This window comes from Typopeltis vanoorti, chromosome 12, assembly GCF_054136105.1.
Source record: "Typopeltis vanoorti isolate ZY-2024b chromosome 12, IOZ_Tvanoo_1.0, whole genome shotgun sequence".
Lineage (NCBI taxonomy): Eukaryota > Metazoa > Arthropoda > Arachnida > Uropygi > Thelyphonidae > Typopeltis > Typopeltis vanoorti.
In genome coordinates this window covers 51,546,746-51,570,992 of record NC_143560.1, presented here as the reverse complement: position 1 = coordinate 51,570,992, position 24,247 = coordinate 51,546,746, and the positions used below count along the sequence as shown (strand labels likewise).

Below are 24,247 nucleotides of genomic sequence, written 5' to 3'. Positions count from 1 at the left end.
GGTGCATTATGTTGCTTAAGTCTTCTGTATTTTCTTTTGTTATTCCCTCAATTTGAAGTTCTTTTTTTCTTTCTTTTTGAAGCATGTGCTCCATTTGATACTTGAGTGTGTTTACCTCTTTCCGCAGTTCTTCATTTTCGCGCTTGAGTGTTTCTTGTGTTTTTATCGCTACCGTTAATTTTGTCTTTATTTCTCGCACGGTTCCTAACGTTTCTTGAGAGGTCACGTTATTGAACTGTATGTAACGTTCATACTCCTCAAATTTTTTGTTGATTTGTTCCATGTGTGTGTGTGTGTGTATTTATTAGCAAGTCTTTCACCATGAGTTTAAATGAATCAAAGTTATCCGTAATTTTAGTATCAGGAAGCGGCTTACCTTGATGTGCGTCGTTCCTTTTCTTTGGTGTCTGTTCTTTGTTTTTCATTTTATGACGGCATTGCAGACAGCGCCATTCGGTCCGTTTCGCAGCTCCTTTTGCTTTCCACGTGCTTTCTGCGATCCCTGAATAATGGAAGTGTTGTCTTTTGTCACATCCAGAACAATGCAGCCCTTCCCCTTCGTCACTTAATGGCTTATTGCACTTAATATTATAAAAGCTTGATATTCCAGAAAAATTGAGAAATAAATTGGTTCCTTATGAAAAATAAATATGCTGTTTTCGCAGCAGCTTTGCTAATAAGCTTGTAATAATAATAATAATAATAATAATAATAATAATAATAATAACATTTTTTTTATTGATTTCTGAAATATTTACACAGTTACAATAATCATCGTTAGTGATATTCCAGCTTGTAATTTTGACAAAATTCAGCACTAAGTGCTGCATATGTGATTCAGTTTCTACATTGCATTTCAATTAAAATTTTGATAATAATACTTTTTTGCATCTATATTTACAATACCTGTTCTTCTAATATTAACAATGAAGATTACACGGAATTTTTGAATAATAGATAATAATAATATGCGATTATTACAGACATTTTTTGCATGTTTACACATTATGTATAAAATAACATTTTTTTATTTTATTTTCATCGTACAGAGTATTTACATATTTACAATTAATGCATATTACACTTGATGCTCTGTACATTATACTGTACGCAGTTTAAGGCAAATTATTTATTTTCAATATATTTTTTCTTTGGATACAAATTCATGTACTTTTTTTATATTTATATCTGTATCTTAATTATTATTGTACACCGTACTGACTGTTTTGTTACATAATTTGCAGTCTTTGATTATGAGGATTACGTGTGGATGAGTGAGGCAGATTAATCCCACCTACTTCGAAGCTTGGGTTAGTTTTTATGAAGAAAGTGGGATTAGCCTTGACTATTTATGTTGTTGTTGCTGTTTATGGATGGGATGTGGGCATTGGATACTGGTGATTTGTGATGTATATATTAGTGTTAATGGTATATTAACTTTGTTGGTATATTTTCCAGAGTTCGTGTTTTAATGTTCTGTAGTTGTCTATGTGTTTTAAATTATTTGGTAGGTTGTTGAGCAGCGTGGGTATCTGATGTGATCTCACCAAAGAACCATATGAGTTGTTAAAGGGTGTAGGGATGTAAAGAGTTGTTGTAGGTCGTGTTATACGATATGTGTTTCTGTTGTTTCGATAGGTGACGTTGAAGTAATTCCTTAGTAGTACTATGTAGTGTTTCAGATTTTTAATGTCCAGGATTCTGTTTATCGCCATGTGCTAGTCGGATATTGGCTGTTCTGTATAAGGGTCCAAATTTTCTGATTTTGTTAGGTGGCTGTTTGATGTGTTTGCATAGACTGTTATACCGTATCTGAGTAATAATAATTTTTTTTTTTAACATTTTATTATGTCTCAGTATAAATTACATACAATAATAATATTTACAATATTTACAATAAGGTTTATACAGAATTTTTGAATTTAGAATATAATAATAATAATAATAATAATAATAATTTTTTTTTTTTTTATTTTTTTTTTTTATAAACGACTTATTTGTTTTTACAATGAAAATGATAAGGTTTACTATACACAGAGTATCTGCACACACACGATGAAAAACATATTATCTTTTCTGTACAGTACGAAAATTCGATATACAAAATGCAGAGTACATTTTATAAATATGAATATACATTTTTTTAAACTAGCTAAATATGGATTGGCACCAATGTGCACACAATTCACGATACAATGCAGTAATGCAGCATACACACACAATTCAATAATAATTATAATACGTTTTTTTTTTTTTTTTTTACATTTTATTATGTCTCAGTATAAGTTACATACAATAATAATATTTACAGTATTTACAATAAGGATTATACAGAATTTTTTTTTTTTTTTTTTTTTTTTTTTTTTATGTCTCAGATGAATTGCATACATAGTTGTTGTAGTAATTATATGTATATAATATTTATAACGCATTACAAGTGTGTATAACAGATACTTGCAAGTTAGTAATTTTCTTCCTCGAAGCTTAGCAGAGCTTATCTGAGGAAGATAATAGATGACAGAGGGTGATGGTTTCATGGTTGTGTTCCTATAGTGGTCACAAGCCAGGTGTTGATTTTACTGTTTGTTGGTACGTGTTTGTAAGACTTTGACTGCTATTACAGTTTAACTTTTTTTTTTTTTTTTTTTTGTGCAAATAGGGTTGGATTTAGACATGGTGTGTTTGTTTCTTTGTGTTCTTGTAGTGGTAGTTTTTTGAGAGGGGGGGGGGTTGTCTTGGTGTGTGTGTGTGTATGTGTGGTGGGGGAGAGAGAAACAGGATTTCTCTAATTTTCATTCTCGCTATAATATTTATATAGTGCCTGTTTCAGCTCTCTGTATGTTCCTAGGTTTCTGTTGTCGAACGGCAGTTTGTTTATCATGTCAGGTACGTAGAAGTTTCGGGTGGCTTTGCCGTGTGTGATTGTTGTACTTATATATTATGTAGTTTGTTGACTGTGGTCTTGTTATTTGATATGTTGTTCTGGTTACTCTATATGTTGGGCTGTAGTAGTGTTTTAACATGACTGTGTAGTGGCGTAAGTGTTTCACCTTAAATATTTTGTGTTTTGTCCATGCTTCCTGCATAAGAGTGGGTTGTTCCCAGAATATCAGTTTTATCATTTTATCTTGCAACCATTGTAGCCTGTTAAGTCTGTAGTCTGCGCAGAATGCGTATGATGTGATTGCATATCTTAAAATGTTTTCACATAATGCTTCATAGATTAGTATTTTTATGTGGGTTGGGGCAATGTCTTTTAATCTGTATAGTTTGCTTGCTATTATCCTAAGCTTGGTATGTATAATAATAATAATAATAATAATAATATATATATATATATTTTTTTTTAACATTTTTATTTCTCAGAAATATTACATACATTATATGAAGACAATTATGCATAAGAAATACTTTCTCGTACATAAAGTTTTTTTACATAATAATAATAACAAAAACTGTTTACAACGTATATTATTATAATATTGATAATGATGATTATTACAGAAGTTTCTTTTGAAATTTTACACTCTATATATACAATATCAATGGATATAATCACTCTATATTGCATACTTTTGTTACAGTTATTACATACATTACATACATTTGATTACATATGATACATTACTTACATTTGTTTACATATGATACTTACATTACTTACATTTGTTTACATATGATACTTACATTACATACATTTGTTTACATATAATACATACATTGGTTTACATGTGATACATACATTACATGCATTTGGTTACATATGATACATCTTGGATGAGAACTAATTTCTCTGCTTTCATCCTCGAAGCTTATATGTAAGCTTATCTGAGGATGACACCAGTTGGTTATTATTTATTGTATTTTTGTGTGTTTTTGTGTGTGTTTAATGTATTTTTGTGTGCTGGGAAGCTACGAAATCTATGATTGAGAAATTCGAAATTGTGTGTGCACCTGGCAAAAAAAGAACTACATGGAATTTGGTTAAAGCATCTAACCAGTCTACATGATCGAATGGCAGAACAATTATTTTTTGCAGTCCAGGCTCTGATATCTGGGCGCACTTTTCTTTTCATGAAAAATAAGGATAAGGGTGCAGACCCAAGTAACTATCCCCCAATGGCATGCCTACCAACTATGCTTAGGCTGTTCACTGCAATCATAGCGAATTCCATATACCGCTACTTATCAGATAATCAGATTTATCCGATTGAACAAAAAGGCATTTTTAAAAATCCAGAGGAACAAAAGACCAGATCCTTATTAATAAAATGATTCTCAGAAATTCAAAAAGACGAAAATATAACTTAAATATGGCATGGATTGATTATAAGAAAGCATTCGATTACCTTCTACACTCCTGTATCCTAAAGATATCAAGATTCCTTGTCACCATTGCTCTTCAACATTTCTTTGATACCTTTGACTATGATTCTGAACAAAACAAAACTAGGATATGAAATTCCTAAATTAAAATTTTCCATGTTTTGTATATGGATGACCTGAAGTTATATGGAAAATCGGCCGAGCAAATAGATTCTTTAATGAACACAATTCGTATTTTCAGTCAGGACATCAAAATGAAATTTGGTTTAGATAAATGCACAATTTTATCTATTAAACGAGGAAAAATTAATGACACCAGAAATTTTAATTTTGATCAAGAGAAATAAAAAAAAAAGCAATTTCAGCTGACGAACACTATAAATATCTAGGAATATTAGAAGCCGGTGACATTCTTTACTGGAAAGTTAAACAACAGGCAGTAGCAGAATACACCAAAAGAGTTCGAAATGTTCTGAAAACAAAACTAAATGGATTAAACACAATTAGAACAATGAATCCTTGGGCTATACCAGCGATCCGATACACAGCTGGCATAATAGATTGAACAACAGAAGACCTGGACAAACTGGACCACAAAACTAGAATAGTAATGACTATGCATCATGCATTACATCCACGAAGCGATGTTGACCGCAGGGCCGGTTTTATCATTAGGCGAACCTCGGCAATTGCCTAGGGGCGCAAAGATTTCAGAGCGCCAGATTGTTGGTGTAGGTATACTGTGCTTGTGTGAATATGACAAAATATATATAGAGAGACAATGTATAGGGGCGCCTAAATTTTCTTTGCCTAGGAACATCAGATACTCTCGGACTGGACCTGGTTGACCGGTTGTACCTCATAAGGAGAATAGGACCCGTCCACCTATTCTGCAAGTGAGACAGACTGTAGAAGAAGTAGAAATTAGTTTAAGAAGTTACATCGACAATAGCCAATGTTTCAAGCAATGACACAAGAGGGCCTTCTAAAAGCAACAGAAAACAAATCCGATTACAAAAAGGAGCAACAAAATAACCGATATGTGCGATGGAAAAATAAACCCTTGCATGGCCAATTTCTTGGAGATACTGAGGACAAAATTGACATGAACAAGACGTGGTATTGGCTACAATACGGATTTAAAAAAGAAACAGAAGGATTTATTCTAGCAGCTCAAGAAGAGGCATTACAAACTAATGCAATCAAAGCAAAATTTTTGAACATCAATAATGACAGCAAATGCAGATTATGCCATCAGAAAGATCAGGCTGTAGAACATCTAATCAGTGCCTGCAGTAAGATAGCTCAAACTGACTATAAATACCGCCATGATCAAGTGGCCAAAATAATTCATTGGCATGTGTGCAGAAAATATGGCTTTCCTACTTCTGATAACTGGTGGCAGCATAAAATAGAGACTGTATTGGAAAACGAAACAGCAAAAATTCTCTGGGAATTTAGAATACAAACTGATCGGCATTTGGAACACAAAAGACCTGACATCACAATTATCGAATATCGACAGGTTTGGATTATCGATATCGCATTTCCAGTGATAACAACATTAACAACAAAGAACTGGAAAAAATTACTAAATATCGAGATCTGGCAATCTAAGGTGGCAAGCTGTGGCTTAAACACACTAAAGTTTTCCCAATAGTTATCGGTGCACTTGGCGGAATTTCAAAGAAGCTATCCAACTATTTACAGCAATAAAACATCAACGAAGTGACCCCATAGGACCTACAAAAAACAGCATTACTTGGAACAGTCCATATTTTACGATGCTTAGATTCTTGGGTAGATTCTGAATTGTTCTGTATCACCAGTCAAATTGTTGTTTAAATAATGTTGCTAAAATCTTGTTTTGACTGTGTATCAATTATGTGAATAAATAATAATAATAATAATAATAATAATAATAATAATAATAATAATAATTTTAAAAAATTAATTATTAATCTTACGATTACAATTTATACGTTGCACATATGTGCAAACAAATACTTTTATTTATTTATTATTTATTTTTTTTATATATAGTGAAACCTGTGGGATATCCATAACTATAGAATCATATGTATGCCAGAGTACACTAGTGGTCAAAGTTGTGGAAACCTTTTGGTAAAAGTGTATTTTTGAGGTTTAACACCCGTTTTTTTTTGGTGTAATACCATAAAATTATATATCAATGGAAAGATAATTTAATCAAGAATGTAATGCAACAAAGGTTGTTCAATTATCTGTATTCTATGAAAATGTTTGGCCAAATAACCAGAAAAAAAAAGAAAGCACAACTTGCTTAGGTTGATATGAAGTAGCTTTTCTTCATTTGAATGTAGCCAATGAGCATGAGTGTTTAGAGCGCCAATCAGGTATCATCTTGTTTTGGCAATGAACCAATAAGGTCACAGTAGGCTTCAGCTATTGATGTCATGTATTGGAGCTGAGAGGAGGACATTTGTCAGTGTGTTATGTGATTGGTATCAAGTTGGTTGGTGTTTATTGTGTTCTTTCATTTAGTGAGCTTGTAAAACGTAATAAAATTAAATAAATGGCGCAAAGAGTTCACTGGTCCCCCAGAAAGCGATGTAAAATAGTACTATTAAGTGAACAAGGATACAGTTATGAAGAAATTAGAAGAAAAATTGGTGGAAACTTAACCAAAGGTGACATTTCTAAATTTTTGAAGAGGTATAAGGAGACTCAGTCACTACAAAACCAGACTGGTAAAGGCAGGAAAAGGTGCACAACAGCAAGTGATGATAGAAGAATTGAGAGACTGTGCCTACGTGACAGAAGAAAATCATCTGGGTGTATACAAGATGAAATGGCGCAATACAATGTGAAGTTGAGTGCAAGGACTGTTCGGCTCAGACCGCAGGAATTTGGTCTAAATGCTAGAATTCCACGAAAAAAGCCATTTGTATCTCTCAAACAAAGGTTGAAAAGATTAAACTGGGCTAAAACCCATGTTAACTAGACAGCAGAACAATGGGACAGTGTTATTTGGAATGATGAGATCAAAATCTCCCTGTTTAGTAGTGATGGCATAAAATACGTAAGGAGAAGAATCGAAGAAGATTTGAATCCTGATTGCATTACACCTACCGTGAAACACCCGCTTAGGGTTATGATCTGGGGTTGTATGAAAAAGGTGTGGGCAGAATTTGCGTGATTAATGGGAATATAAATGCCCCAAAATACATAAATGAAAAATACTTCCAAACTGAAGCCTTTCGCTCGTGATCTTTTCCAAGATAATGAAGCATTTATATTTCAACAGGATTCAGCTCCATGTCATGTTGCTACTGTATGCACAAAGTGGTTTCACGATAATCATATTCCACTGCTGGAATAGCCTAGACCTTAACCCAATCGAAAATCTATGGAGCCGACTAAAGAAACTTGTTAGTCAGAAGCAACCCACCAATAAAATCCAATTAATAGAAGCAATAATTCAATCTTGGTTTCACATTATAACAGTTGCAGAACTAAAAAAACTTGGTTCACTGCATGGGAAGGCGTTGTAAGGCCGTAATTAACGCAAAAGGTTACCCAACTAAGTATTAACTCACATTGTGAGAAATTTTGTATATCTCATTTTTTCTATGCGTTTCACTTTTCTTATTTATAACTGCTGTTCTAATAAAAAAAATCCATCATAAAAGTTATTGCATCACATTCTTGATTAAATTATATTTTCATTGATATATAATTTTATGGTATTACTCCAAAAAAAAGTGGTGTTATGAGCCATCAAACGTCAGAAATACACTTTTTCCAAAAGGTTTCCACAATTTTGGCCACTAGTGTAAATAACTTTTTTATTATGTAAATATTTAGTCTTATGCATCATAAGACATCATCAATACAACTATCGAACAACAATAGGAATTGAATTAAAAAAAACAAAAAAAAACAGAAGTGTGTATGCTTAAATTGGAATTCCTGTATGTATACAGTCATGGATTCCAATTTAAGCTGTTTTTTTAATTTATTACCTATCCATGAAGCTTTTAAGTCGACGGGATCAGCCGTTCTAGCACTGCTTAATCAACTAATCCTCATAATCACCATTATCAAGTTGTTATTAATATTACTATTATTTCACTTAACACTGAACTCTTCGAACAGACCACGATGTTTTAACCGTATAACTGTAAATAGCCTGAATGATAATAATAATCTCTCTGTGAAATGCATATTTATAAAAAAAAAAAAAAAGAAAGAAAGAAAGAAAAAAGAATACATTCCAAATGGTACACTTAATCCGTGTAGTGACGAAATTATATCTTAGTTGTATATAAAACATACAATACATTCAAGTTGATGATAGTTTTTTATTGCAATATGAATATAAACGTATTTCTATAGAGTCACACGTATTCCAGAGTAAATAACGTTTTTATTATGTAAATATGTAAGACATCATTAGTACAACTATCGAACAACAATAGGAATTGAATTTAAAAAAAAAAAAAAAAACAGAAGTGTGTATGCTTAAATTGGAATTCCTGTATGTATACAGTCATGGATTCCAATTTAAGCTGTTTTTTTAATTTATTACCTATCCATGAACACGCTACTGTATACATACAGGGAAACATTCCAATTTAAGAATGCGCACTAATGTTTTTTTTTTTATTATTTTTAAATTCAATTCCTATTGTTGTTCGATAGTTGTACTAATGATGTCTTACATATTTACATAATAAAAACGTTATTTACTCTGGAATACGTGTGACTCTATAGAAATACGTTTATATTCATATTGCAATAAAAAACTATCATCAACTTGAATACATTGTATGTTTTATATACAACTAAGATATAATTTCGTCACTACACGGATTAAGTGTACCATTTGGAATGTATTCTTTTTTCTTTCTTTCTTTCTTTCTTTTTTTTTTTTTTTTTATAAATATGCATTTCACAGAGAGATTATTATTATCATTCAGGCTATTTTTATACGGTTAAAACATCGTGGTCTGTTCGAAGAGTTCAGTGTTAAGTGAAATAATAGTAATATTAATAACAACTTGATAATGGTGATTATGAGGATTAGTTGATTAAGCAGTGCTGAGAACGGCTGATCCCGTGGACTTAAAAGCTAGGGTTAGCTTCTAAGTTGGTGGGATCTTCTATGTGGTTTAAATTTTGTGACAGGTTGTTGAGTAGTGCATGTTTGAGATGTGATCTCACTGCAGAATCATATGAGTTGTTTAGGGTAAAGAGTTATGGTGGGTTGTGTTATGTGATATGTGTCTCTGTTGGTGGGATTATGATAGGTGTTGTTGAAGTATTTTCTTAGTAACATTATATAGTGTTTTGGAATTTTAATGCTCAGGATTTTGTGTATCGCTTATGGCGATACACAAAATCCTGAGATGAAGAAAAATTGTTTCAACGGTGATTTGGATATGAAGCCTCCAAATCACTGTTGAAACAATTTTCCTATGTAATGTTTCTAATTTCATTAGATGGCTGTTTGCTGTGTTTACATAGACTGTTATAGCTTACCCGATTAGTGATTCGCAAATACTGTTATATATTAAGTTTTTTTTTTTTTTTTTCATTAGATGGAATCATGTCTTTTTACTTAGAAGAGTTTTGTTGCAATAATGCGGAGTTTAGTATCTAAGTATTCTATATGTTTTGTCCATTTAAGGTGGTTATCTATGTAAAGGCGAAGGTATTTTGCATGTAGGATGTGATTTCGGGACATTGGCAACTGTTTTTGTTGTTGATGCAGCAGTATGTGTGACAGTGTAACGCCAGCGGTGCAGGCCACATGATTCTTGGTTTTTGTATAATTAACATCAGCGTTTTGCTGTTGTTCACTATACAGGGTGTTCGGGATAAATTTGACATATTTATAATTAATTATATTTTTCCATAAGTTACATGTATTAACACACACTTCTCTTCATTTAAAAGTTTGGACCCTTCTTCATTCATATACAAGATGTCAGAAAGGATGGATAGCTGGAACCCACCTGAATCATGGAAGAGAATAACTTGTATCATGATGATTCGTGCCCGCCATCAAAATAAGGATATTACGACTGCTGCCCAATGCTCCCTGAATACAGTAAAAACAATCAGGCATGAACTAGAGACTTGCAATGGTGACTACGAGGATGTAGCAAGAAGAAAGATCCCTAGCAGATGATCTGATTGCGTTCGTACAGCAGAATTCCTCGCAAATCTGCAGGAACAGGTGTTGAAGAACCCTGGCATTGGAATTCGGGCTTTGTTCGTGGAGTTGCTAACTGTAGTCAAGCCCTGGATAACAAGGGTAGCCAATGGTAGGCCGTATGTATGGCAGCAGGATTCGGCCCCTTGCCACACCTCTGGGAAAAGTCAAAAATGGTTGTCTGAAAATTTCTACGACTTCACCAGTCCAAATGTTTGGCCTCCAAACTCCCCAGACCTTAACCCCATGGATTATTTTGTATGGGGCGCAGTTGAAAAAGACACCAATCGCACTTCCAGTAATACAAAAGCCCAGTTAATGGATAAAATTAAAACAGTTTTTGCGGCCCTTCCCAGGGAGACTGTAGCATCAGCTTGTTCGAGGTTCCGAAGCAGAATTGAAGCTGTGATCGATGCTAATGGTGGTTATTTTGAGTAAATCTTGTTGATAGTATTGTAATTAACTCTGCCTGTAATGTTTTTTTGTCAATTCATTAAATTTAATAGATACAAAGAAGATTTTCTTTTTCCTTACGAAACTGTCAAATTTATCCCGAACACCCTGTAAGTGAATTTTAGAAGTAAGTTGTGATTTCTTTTAGGTGTTGTGCTCTGGCGAGAGAGAGAGAGAGAGAGAGAGAGAGCGGTATTGATGTCTGTGTGGACTGCTAGTAGCGCAGTGTCGTCTGCATATTGATATACAATATTTCACTTCGTTTAGCCAGGTTGTGAATATTGTTAATGCATATATTGAAGAGAGCAGGTGATAATATGGCGCCTTGTGGGACTCCGTGTTTTATCTGTATACCCCTGCTGCAATTTTTTTTGTTAGTTGTGCTCTGTTTGAGAGATAGTTCCTGAACCAGGCATGCAGTGTTCTTATTCCGACTGAGTATAGTTTGGTCAGCAGTATGTCGTTTTCAAGTGTGTCAGAAGCTTTGTTTAAATCAAGAAGTATAAGGACAGCGTATTTATTTTTACCGAGACCTTTATTTATGGCATCAGAGATATCTTCTAATATGGTGATGGTGCTTTTTGTCTTCTGGAAGCTGTATTGGTTTTGTGCGATAGTGTAGAAGATTTTTAAAGTATGGGATCCAGTGTTCGGATATATAGATTGGAGTTGGAAGGTTGCTTTTCGGTTAGGATCGATGTTGTCTGCCTTGGTTTCTCGCTTGCTGCAAGAATGCGGTTTCTCAGATTTTGCTGATAAAATAAACAATGATTGGTCCAGGTCTCTCTTTGTGTTTTTTGTGGTCCTCGATTAACAGAAGTGATGTCCAGGGTTGTGACGGGAATCCCAATGGTAGTACCAATCAATTTCACCATGGAGCTTAAATCTTTTATTTTCATATTTCCTCTATTTGTAGTTCTTTTTTCGTTCTTTTTGTAGCATATGCTCGATTTGACACTTCTGCAATTCTTCATTTTCCGCTAGAGAATTTTCCTATGTTTCTATTGCTACCGTTAGATTTGTAGTTATATCTCGTACAGTTCCAAGTTCATTATACTGTAATGTTCGTACTCATAAAATATTTTGCTACGTGTTGCAAAACCACGAGTTTGAAAGAATCAAAGTTGTTGGTAATCTTGGAATCAGGGACTTGCTGTGTATTGCTTGGTGTTTGTTTTTTGTTCTTCATGTTATCACAGCATCGTGGAAGGTGCCATTCGGTAAATTTCGCAAACCCTTCTCTTTTCACGTGGTTTACAAGATCCAGAAGCACTGGTGGAGTTGTCGCCGCCCACAGCCAGAGTGGGGCTTGTCCCCAATGTCTCGGCAAACTTTTGATTTTTGAGTGGTCATCAATATGTTAGTTTCGGTAACTCGGCCTTCTTTATACATGATACTTAAACGTATATTTTACTTAATTTATATAAAATGTAATTAAAGAGAAAGTTAGGCTCTTATTTTTCTAACGAATATATTTGCTCTGCCCTACACAGCAAATTTCACCATTGAAAACTTTTTTTTTGGAAAAAACCCTTCAAACTTTATTATCATTCACACATAATATTTACAATATATACTTGCGCACTAATCTGCATACAGATATTTACATTTACAGATAACATTTTTTTTTTTTAATTATTTTTTTTGTATAAAATACAGGGTGACCATAAATTAACTTTCCCTCTTTGGAGGTATCTATAGCTAAAACTAATACACAGAATGCGATCACATTTTATATTGAGACTTTCGAAGGCATGGGGAGATGAATTCCGCGAAAAAATGATTTAGTACCAAAAGTAGCCGATAGGGAAAGTTTGGGAGCTGGTGGAGCCGAAAGCAGTCAAATATTTGCAGTAAACGCAGGTAAAAAGAATTATGCAAATTTTACTATGCGTACGTGACAGCAGCTCCACCAATTCCACTTAAAAAGGGATTGGGAACGTTCAGGCATTATTTGAATGACTGACGAATTGTGCTCAATATGTCTCCTACCTTGCCTCAGCGTGCTTTACTTGTTAAGTTTTTTTTTTTATCTTAAACAGTGCAATGCTATAGCGGCCCTTCGGTAATTTAGAAGGCTTCATAACCTGCGGACAGGTCCTATGTCAGCTGTAGCACTGAGAGCTATGATTAAAAAATTGTATCCGGTGAGCACGTCGCACACCGGATACAATTTGTTGTACACAAGAAAGGTCAGCACATTGAAAATCGTGTATGTGGTCCAGGGGATTCTGATGAATAAAACATTATCTCCTATGAGTTCAATTACTACATTAATTTCTGTGTCTCTCGCACGTTGTTGTTTTAGTTTAATTATTATTATTATTATTATCATTGCAACGCGCCACATATCCAGCTGGAATGAATGACGCGGCTGTCGCTTGCACTGTCGAAACGTTATTATTCCATTTTTATCTACCTTTAATGTAATTATCCGTTTGTTTTTGGCTCCTCCAGCACCAAAATTTCCCCTATCGGCAACTTTTGGCACTAAATCTTTTTTTCGCTGAAATCATCTCCCCATGCCTTCAAAAGTCTCAATATAAAGTTTGGTCTCATTCCGTTTATTGATTTTAGCTACAGATGCCTCCAAAGAGGGAAAGTTATTTTATGGTTATTTTTTAATACTTTATTATTTCTCAAATAAAGTAAATAATAATAATAATAATAATAATAATAATAATAATAATAATAATAATAATAATAATAATAATAATAATTTATACAAAAGAAAAAATTAATTTTATTATATATTAACGATAACTATATATTTCAGGTAAAAAAAGTTATTCATACTAATGGAAAGAAAACAGTTGTCAACAATAAAAAGATTGCAGAAGTAAACTGCGCCAGTAACACAAAAACCAAGTAGGTTCTGAAATTTAAAAAAAAAAAAATACCAATATCTAATTATGCAATTTTCCTCTTGTTCAAATCATGGAAGCAGAGTATATTTTAACGTATTTATAATGTTAAATAAGTCTGTATTGTCTGTTAAATGTTGCAGAAATACCAGTTCTAGATGCCAGGTTTAAGTCATTCATGATGAAATTTGTTTACATTTCCCTGACAACTGAACGTGGTAAAGTAGTAGGAATAAAACATGTGGCAATCAATTTCTAAAGTACTGACGGCAAAAATTGTGCCGTTTGTTAAGTATAACTGGGAATCAAAAGCTGCGGCGGTTATTTCGAAACCTTGAATATGTCCTGATCAAACAGTATATGCAAGCAAATCAAGATTTAAAGAAGAATGCACTGTTTTGTAGTAAATTACAATCACTATTTTTCTTGGGAATAGCGATATCCTCGAAGTGAAAGTCATGGGAGCCAACATTTTCTTATTTCAAGAACGTGTTCCGATCATAAGCGTTCATAAGTATGTTCGTGATTAACCGCTAAGTGGTGTAATTTTTTTCCTATGGAGAACGCTATTCGAGGAGAAACTAAGGCACTTTACAGGGAAAAGTGTGGAGAACTGCTACAGTGTCTCGATCACCATAGATATTCAACTTGAGAAAGTGTTATATCAGAAACCGGTCATACTGTGAACATCTTTGAAATACCATTTTCTCATTAAAGTGCTGTAAATGTAAATTATCATAAAATATGTCATTGATTTCAAATACGAATTTTAACTATCATATTTTTATATATTCAGTTTCAATATAATTTCAGTAATCGCCAGCATATCTTATTATTATCGTCATATAAGCCTGTACTGCTAAACAAAGAAAATAGATATACTCACAGAGTCTAGTACACATCTTCGGTTGTCAGTGATCTCATGATAACACCTCCTGTATTGTAACAGCTTTACATTTCTTTATATGCCTCCTATATTGTGACAGCTTTACAGAATAGATCGATGTCTCATTTAACACGACGATGTATCATGTCATCTTGCCATCATGCATCTTGTTCTCCTTATAATACCTCCCTGTCAGGTTCCTGTTGATGGCTGAGGGGCACATCCAGTGATGGTACTCGCCTTTTCATTCTTCCTCTTTTTCTTTGCTTTTCTCCTCTTATTCTTTGCTCGACTTCTTCTGAGTCATTTTTACTATCCTTTCTTCCAGACCATCATCACTGGTATCCAACGCTAAGTTGCCGTGTTTGCCGTCTGGTGCGACTCGTGGACATCGATTGGGTAAGGGGAGGAATCCTGATAGTCTTGCACTACTTTGGCCTCTGCTTCGGCTAGACGAGAGGTCCTGGATGGCCCGGCGGTGATCAATCGGTTAGTGGGCTTACCTGCAAGAATCAACCGAGTTGCAGGAAGTCTCTAACTGCATGATCTGAAGTCAGGATCCAAGGTGCTGTGGTTCTGGTATAGCATCCGGGGTAGCCCTGGCGTTCTACTCCCAAACGCAGTCATTGCTTGCCAGTTAGTGGGGGTCGATGTGTTGCTCTATGGTGGGTGGGGAGCGCTGGCGCCAAATAAAAACCCTTGAGCATGAATTCTTCATCCTCAAACGTTTCAGGGGCCCCTAACAAAGTCTCAACCAACTAGTGCAATAGATACAGATATAACATTTGTTAACAGAAGAAAGAAAGAAACAAACAAAAGATATATGATACTAGTATAAATGTACCACTATTTCTGATCATCCACACAACAAGGTAGAAGCCAATAAGGAAACTGTGGCGCTTCTTTATTCAAAAGGGTTTAGAATGATTGGCAGGATCTTCCAAAATGTTAAGAAATTATGTTCTGGTGATATCCTTGTGGAAACATCATGTCAGCAACGTTCCAAGAAACTACTTAGAGCAAAATTAATGGGTGGAATACCAATCACAATAAAACACCATGAAACAGTCAATTCTTTGAGAGGAGTGATATCAGAATGAGATCTCCTCGAGATATCACCTGATAAGATGATATGTTCAGAGCTTAAAGATCAGAGTGTGAGGCACATTCTGATACTTACTTTTGATACATCTAAGCCTACAACATCTGTAAAAGCAGGGAATCTCAACTCTACTGTCAGAGCGTACATTCCTAATCCACTAAGATGCTTTAAATGTCAGAAATTTGTTTTTTTTGTTTGTTTGTTAATGCCTACTCACAGTATTTCCTTATTGAAATACAAAAACAAAAAGGAAATACTGTGAGTAGGCATATTTAAATGAATTATAATAACGGAATTAACTCATGTAAAATATCATTTATTCTGTTAGTACTGAAGATGCCTTTGACACTCAGACGAAAATTATACTAATAAATGATATTTTACGTGAGTTATACGTAAAATACATCTATTTTTCTAGCCAAATAAAAGCAGTTTTATTTGGCTAGAAGACACCTGGATAATTTGTCAATTATCCAGGTGTCTACTAGATTCCTTGCTCCTGTGGATTATCTTATTTCAGACAAACAGGAAGATCTGCTTTTATATGATGACATTTTATAGGAAAATATCAACAGCATCTCAAGCATATATGTCTGTTCGACCATCTCATAATTTCACCATACCTGAGCTTTATGATCGCGAGTGCTTCTCTGGTGAACGCAGCAATCGCATGACCTACAGTTTTACTCCGGATACAACTCCAAAAATGATCCCTTTCAATGAAGAACCTCTTGTCAAAAAAAAAAAAAAAAAATACGGCAGAAATATCACTTAAAGATAAACCACCAGACACCCTCAAAGAAAAAAATGGATACATCGGTATCAATTAAAATAAATTAAATTTGCCAACTGACCCTGACACATATATTGGATATTTTAGTAGAGAAAGAGATGGATGCAGGCCGTCCATACTTCCAAAAACAATTGATAAATATAAACCTTATGAAAGTAAGCCCTGAACCTCCCGAAACCAGACATGTCTATAAAGCCAATACAATTGAAAATTTTTTACAATGGAACTATTGTGGGTTTTTCTAGAATATGGATGATATCCAGTTAGAGTTGAGACCTATGATTGTAGTACTACTATTAACAGTCTTCCATGTGGCAGTGAATTTGAAGCCAATCTGGTGTGAGGTGGAATCTATTAAGATCAATTACATAGTGGGGTGTTGTTACAGACCTGGTGGATCGGTTGCGAGTGATAAAGAAATTAATTATCAAATAAAAAATATGAGCGAGAAAAGAGTAATCATAATGGGAGATTTAATTATCCAAATATAGACTGGGTAGCAGTAGAGCTTCATGAAAAGAATGAAAATTGAAAATGAATTTATTGAGCTGTTGCGGGATACCATCCTCAAACAGCATGTGCAGAAGGACCTCGAAGTCAAAGAGTATTAGATTTGATTATAGTGTCAGAGGGCGTTTCAATTAAAGATGTAACTATTCTGCCTCCAGTTGGTGACAGTGATCACGCAGTACTCACTTGAGAAATGAGTAAGTTTATGAATGTTCCATTCAGAAAACATTAGATGCTAAACCACAAAGCAGGAAATTATGATCAACTGAGGAGTTCACTGAGTTCAGCAGAATGGTATCAGTTGCTGAATTGGGAAGAATATTGACAGTACATGGAAAGCATTTAGAAATACTTAAATAATGGAATATCAGAATGTGTCCCGTGAGTTTGAAGAATAAATAGGGTAGGAGTCAAATGGATGTGTAATCTTATTAAGATATCTGTATGAAAAGGATGATGTCCGTTATGAATATTTTAATCAGCAGGCTAGAATAGTCACAACTGTTGTATGGAAAGCAAAGTCTGAGTATGAAAAAAAAAAAAAAAAACTGGCTCTGCGTTCTAAAGACAATCCACAAGAATTCTGTCGATATGCTGCAAGTAAATGAAAGAATGAATACGCAAGAATAACTTATAAATGCAGATGGCATGAGGGTGACAGATGAAGGAGAGATTTTTCAACTTATGTGTGCCCATTTTGTTAAAAGCTATCAACCTGGTGTATGCAACATTGAGCCCACTGCTACCTACCTCTTGGCCGAATGAAAAAACGCAGGTGTATGAGAACGAGGTATTAGAGCTGTTGCACAAACTGAATAATAAGAATTTAGCAACTGATGGGATATCACACATGTGTTAAAAGAGTGTTCAGCTGAACTGGCTATTCCTTTGACCAGGCTGTTTAATATGAGTATCAGAACAGGGAAGATTCCGCAGGAATGGAAAGAATATATACTAATTCCATTGCACCAGGGTGGTGCAAAGATCAATGTATCGGATTATCGACCAATTAGTATCTCAGAAGTGGTGGTGAAGATTTTGGAAAAATTGCTTAGGGCTCACATTCAGAAATGGATTGACAGTGCATCTCTACTTTGCAATGAGCAACATGGGTTTACTAAGTAAAAGGTCATGTTTTAGCAATTTACTCACATTCTATAACAATGTTACCATTGAACTAGACAAGGGGAATGGATACACCATGAGACTTTTGGATTTTGCTAAGGCTTTTGACAGAATACAGCATGGTAGACTGTGTATAACTTGGAGAATATGGGTTTGGATTATAGAATATTAGCGTGGCTAAGAGGGTGATTGACTGACATCTCAAAAAGTGGTACACGGTGGATGTGAGTCTACAAAATTTAAGGTAACCAGTGGTGTTTCATAACGATCAGTGCTTAATCCATTGTTATTCAATCTATACATTACTGATATTTAGAAGGATTTGATAAGCAACATACAGCTATTTGCCGATGATGCAAAGATAATAAGGGTAATCAGGAATGCGACTGATATGCACTAATTGAAGAATGATTTAAATAGGCTGGAATTATGGGCATGAGAAAATGGATATCAATTTAATGTCAGTAAATATAAAGTCATTGGTATGTTTAGATATCGAGTGTCATATTTATATTGGCGGGATTATGATAGTAGAGACTGATGAGGCATTGGGATCTTGGAGTGTTAGTAGATAGGAAGTTGAAGTTCAGGGGCCATCTATCAAAGATTGTAATACTCAAAAGGTAATTGCAATGCTGAAACGAACGTTCACATGTAAAGATAATGATGTCATTTTGCCTCTTTACAAGGCTTTGATAAGACCTCACTTGGACTAGGATTATTGTGCGCAGGTCTGGTCTCTTGGTTTCTGTTCTGATTCTCATATAGTGGAGAGAGAGAGAGAGAGAGAGAGAGAGAGAGAGAGAGAGAGAGAGAGAGAGAGAGAGAGAGAGAGTGCAAAGGAGCATGTTAAAAATGATATCAGGATTATGAAATACTGATTATGGACAGATCGAGAATTTATATACTGCAGACACTAGCAAACAGGAGAAAGAGTGGTGTTATGATTGAGACTTACGAATTTCTGAAAGGATTACATGGGATTTCAGTTGATGGAATTTTTCAATTTATGATGTATGGAGAAAGGACAAGAGGGAATCCTTGGAAGCTGAGAATAAATACCTGTAAGAAGGAAGTGAGGGCTAGATTTTTTTCTCATAGGGTGGTGCGTGATTGGAATGTTTTGCCATTGGATGTTGGGAGTGCAAGCAGTTTGAATGAATTCAAGAATAAGAATGATAGCTAGTGTGTAGCACGTGACCTCCCTCGATGAGTCCCTGACTCCCTGGAGGTTTCTCTCTCTTAATAATAATAATAATATCAAGATTTTGCTGCAGAAACACAACCCTTTCTGTGTCTGTCTACACGAAACAATCTTAAGACTCAATGAAAACCCTACCTTAATGAATTTCACTATTGTATGCAAGGACAAAACTGAGGTCGTCCTGCTTATGGAGGAGAAGCCATTCTAGTGGGCGGTCATAACATTTTCCATCATGTCCAGCTTATTACTGCTCTGTAACCAGTACTGATTCGCCTATCCGTGGGATTTCGTATTACAGTATGTTCAATTTATTTACCACCGAGTGTTTAGTTAAATGAAATCGATCTTAATAACCTTTTCTTTCAAGTGCCTGAAACCAATGAACAACATGGGTTTACCAAGAAAAGGTAATGTTTGAGCTGCTTGCAAACATTTTATCATAATATTAATGTTGATTAGTCGTAGACAAGGGGAATGGACACACCATGATATTCTGGATTTTGCTAATGCTTTTAACAGAATTCAGCATGAAAGACTGTTGCATAAATTGAAGAGTATGGGTTTGGATTGGATTATAAAATATTAGCGTGGATAAGAGGTCGGCGGACTGACAGATATCCAAAAGTGGTATATGGGAGATGGGCGTCTGCAAAATTTAAAACAACTAGTGGTGTACCGCAAGGACCAGCCCTTGGTCCACTGCTATTCAATCTGTACATTAATGCCATTAGGAAAGATTTGACAGGCGAATAGTTTCCAGATTTTTTGCAATAGTCAGTTGTCAATATCTTCCCGAAACCAGGAAAGGATCCAATACAAGCAAATGACCTATTGCTCTGACCAGTTGTCTTTATAAGATATTAGAAAAAATGATTAATGCCAGACTTCTCTTGTATTTAGAAAGCAACAATCTTCTCTGCAATACGCAATGTGGTTTTCGCGATCATCATTGCTCAAGTTTAGACCATTTGCTTCGTTTAGAAACTTGTATAATAGATGTATTTCTGAAGCAAGAACATCTGGTTTCAGTTTTCTTTGAGATGGAAAACTTATGACTGACTGGAGATATAGCATATTAAAAGACCTCTATAACGTAGGTCTCAGAGGACATATTCCTGTATTTATTAAAAACTTTCTGTCCGGTCGTCCTTTCCAAGTCAGAATAGGAAGTTTGGCCATATCATCAAAAACAGTGTGTTCCCCAAGGCTCTGCATAAAGTGGGACACCTTTTGCTATCAGTGTTAACTCAAACACTGAATAGCTTCCTCCCGTTGTAGATAATGCTCGAGATGTTGATAACATCACAATTTACTGTCATCAATCTCTTGACATGAAGGTAATTGAAAGACAACTTCAGCAAGCAACTGATTGTGTTTCTCTATGGGCTTTTGGTAATGGGATCAGGTTTTCAGCAGAAGAAAGTGTCTGTTTACACTTCTGTCAAAAACGTACTCTTCACCTAGATCCTGAATTAAAAATGGGAAATCTGCTATTCTAGTAATAACAGAAGCCAATTTCTTGCGACTGATCATTAATAGAAAACTTACATTCCTTGCACACATTCGTCATCTAAGGGAAAAGTTCACGAGAGCATTGAATCTCCTTCGTACTCCAAGCTACACTGAATGGAGTGCAGATCGATTTTATTTGCTTTGTTTTTATCATGCGCTTATACGTTCCAAGCTGGATTATGGATCTCAAGTCTATTATTCTGCAAGGCAGAATAATCTGCGACGGGTGGATTCGATCATCACAAGGAATACTAATAGCTACTGTGCATTTCGCACATCGCTCACTGAAAGTCTTTATGTTGAAGCAAATGAACCAGCTCTGTCAATCAGACGGAAACAGTTGTCTCTTAATTTTGCCTTAAAGATAAAGCCTTTTCCAGATCATCCTACATGGACTAGTCTCTTTTCTTCGTGTTGTTAAGCTCAATATTACACGTCAGACTACCATACGTCCTTTTGATACGTGTATTAAAGAGATTATGCAAGCTATTGGCATGAAAATTGACAACATTGCCTACACCAACACATAACAACATCGCTCTATGGCAGGTTTGCACTCCATCCGAAAACTTCTCACTTTGTCAAATACGGAACTCTCATACTCCATCATCTGTCCGCAATTGTTTAATGCACACAGAGCCGCCCACACTGATCACTTACTCATCTATATTGATAGTTCACGATCAGAGATCGCTGTTGGCTGTGCTGCTGTGTTTCCTGACATTATTATTTCCAACGAGATCCCACCCGATTGTAGCAATTATACAGCAGAGCTGCAATCCATTCAGCTTGCATTTCTGCGCGTTAAAGAAAGCAGTACCAAAAGTATGTAATTTGTACGGACTCATTGAGCTCTTCAGGCTATCTCTTCTCCATCTGCTATATCAGCTCATACTTTTTCGACATACTGTTTCACACTACAACATATAGACAGTTTATAAGATCACAACTAATTGCCCAATGGCAGTGATCATGGCACGAAACGTTGACAAACAAATCATATGATATTAAGCCTGAAATTAAGCATTGGCATTCTGGTCAATGTAGAAAGAGAAGAGAAGAAGTTGTTCTTACTAGGCTTCGCATAAGTCACAGTCATCTTACACATTCATAGTTACTGATGACCCACTTGTGTGTGAAAAATGCGAAGCGCGTCTTACTATCTGTTAGCACTTTACATAAGAGATGAATGAAATATTTACCTATCTAACCAAGCCATATATAATCAGGCAGATGTTACTGGACTCAGACAAACTGCATGATGTTTTTAACCTTTTACAAATAATTAATTTGTACAGACGCATTTGACTATAAGTTTATTTATATGTAGATACCCCACTGCTTAACTTAATTTTTGTGCATACATATAATTTACTAAGTATAGCGTGGGTCTCAAGTGTAAAACAGGAAAGGAGAAAGGAACCATTTTTGAGAACTTCTACGACGCAAAGCCAACAGAAAAAAACTGAAAGTTCGATTGTATTCACCCACTCCAAGAACGTTTGCTATGCGTTTTTCCTCTCTACCTACTGCGTTAATCGATGTTTGGAGATATAAAGTAACATGAATTTCAAAAATACTGACTATAGAATATGAAAGAATACTAGGTAGAATTAGTCACATGAGACCTTAGTTACATTGATCGCCTTGTACCTATAATGTCCCAGATAAGGCATTCAGCTGCAGCGATGGTAAGAGATGGAGACCAGCACCCGACGACTTACAGAATATTTAAAAATATTTATTAGGGCTTTAAAAAAATAAAAATATGCCTCTTACTCCCTTCGGTGATAGAAAAGATATAAGAATTTTTAAAATAAACTAACACATAAGAATGTTTATTTTTGTTTTTTTTTTATGTAAAATTGATTAGAAACAGTTAAAGATATTATTGAAATCTGAAAGAACAACATGATAAAGTAGAAAACGAATGGTAGTCAAAACTTTTTTTTGACGAATTATAGATTTTTTTAAAAATAATTTTGCTGTTGTTGTTGTTGTTTCTAGATGCAAACGAAAGAAAGATGAGCATTCTTCCAGTATTAATTTGAAATTTACCCAGCCCACCACATCTCCTCAGTTTCAAGACAACGGATTGGATGAACATGAATGCTTTTCTTCCTTTGTAGATAATCCTGATGTTCCTCCGTTAATTTAGCTGAAAGTAAAATTTATTCGCTCAAGCTGCAACTTGCTAAAACAACTTAATAAAAATAAAGTTCTTCTGAATTCCATCAGTATGATTTATTGATGCCCTATATGACGCTCTATTTATTGAGCATACAATAAATGAATTCATTATAACCGAATTTAATCATCCAACTGGAATTTGCCACACGTATTTCAGTAACCAACCAATCAAAGTATAATGTAAGAAGTCGGGGAGAGGCATAGATGGAGTAGAAAGCAAAGCAAAACATAACAAAAATAAAATAAAACAAAATTAAAAAGGAAAAAAAATAAAGGTATGTATAATAACATGATAACTTTGATTATTATTTCTACATTCAGTTAACAGAGTTACCATTTAATGAGTAACAAGTGTAATGAAATCTTTGAGAGTCCAATACGGGCCTTATCCAAAGGCCTAGGAATCGACTAGATATAGCCTGAAGAGTTACCTAAAAGTGTATTTTTATGTTGCTGAAATTGTGTTATATCTGGAAGGCTCAACTTTTCCAGGTATTTCATAATATCTCCTATGACAACTGGAAGCGTTGTTACTTTCTTGTTTTGAAGTCGTTGAATTTCAATCCCGAGATCCCTATACTTAGTTTTTCATACAGTTTTTCTTCTATTCTAATATATCCTAGTATTGCCATTTCAATAAACTATACTTTCAATAACTTTTGATCTTTTCGTGAACTATGCAGCTGCAGAAGTATATTCATCACGCTGAATAAAATAAAAAAAAAAAACATTTAATATAAAACTTGAATTGTATGAGCAACCTTGCTGCCAGAACTAATAAGATCGTCCTTTGTCTCTTATTTTATTTCTATACAGTCAGTATTTGCTATCGTTACGGATCTGTTTAATCTTCGCCTTTATTGAATTCGTTTATAGCTTGTTCTTGAGCAGCAAGGATCAGACTTTCTGTTTCTTTCTTGATGTTGCCATGCTGAAGCAGTTAACAACTTGATTAGTCTTACTTAAGTAAGAGTTACGTTCCGCAAACTTTACGTAACATGTATTTTTCTTAATTCATTTAAACCACCCACTGTTTAATCGTATTGCGTACGTGTTTACTAAACCATTGCATTAACATGCTTT

The 24,247-nt window shown here is 34.7% G+C and overlaps 1 protein-coding gene across 1 annotated transcript in view; it reads left to right on the top strand.

Annotated features, from left to right (window-relative positions):
* tilB (touch insensitive larva B) overlaps positions 1 to 23,132 on the top strand; it is a 70,864-nt gene extending 47,732 nt beyond the window's left edge. Inside the window, exons 14-15 of the mRNA XM_090401891.1 lie at positions 13,755 to 13,846; positions 22,982 to 23,132. Of these exons, the coding sequence (XP_090258017.1) occupies positions 13,755 to 13,846; positions 22,982 to 23,132 (243 nt within the window). The remainder of the gene's footprint in view (positions 1 to 13,754; positions 13,847 to 22,981) is intronic.
* Positions 23,133 to 24,247: the final 1,115 nt, after the last annotated feature.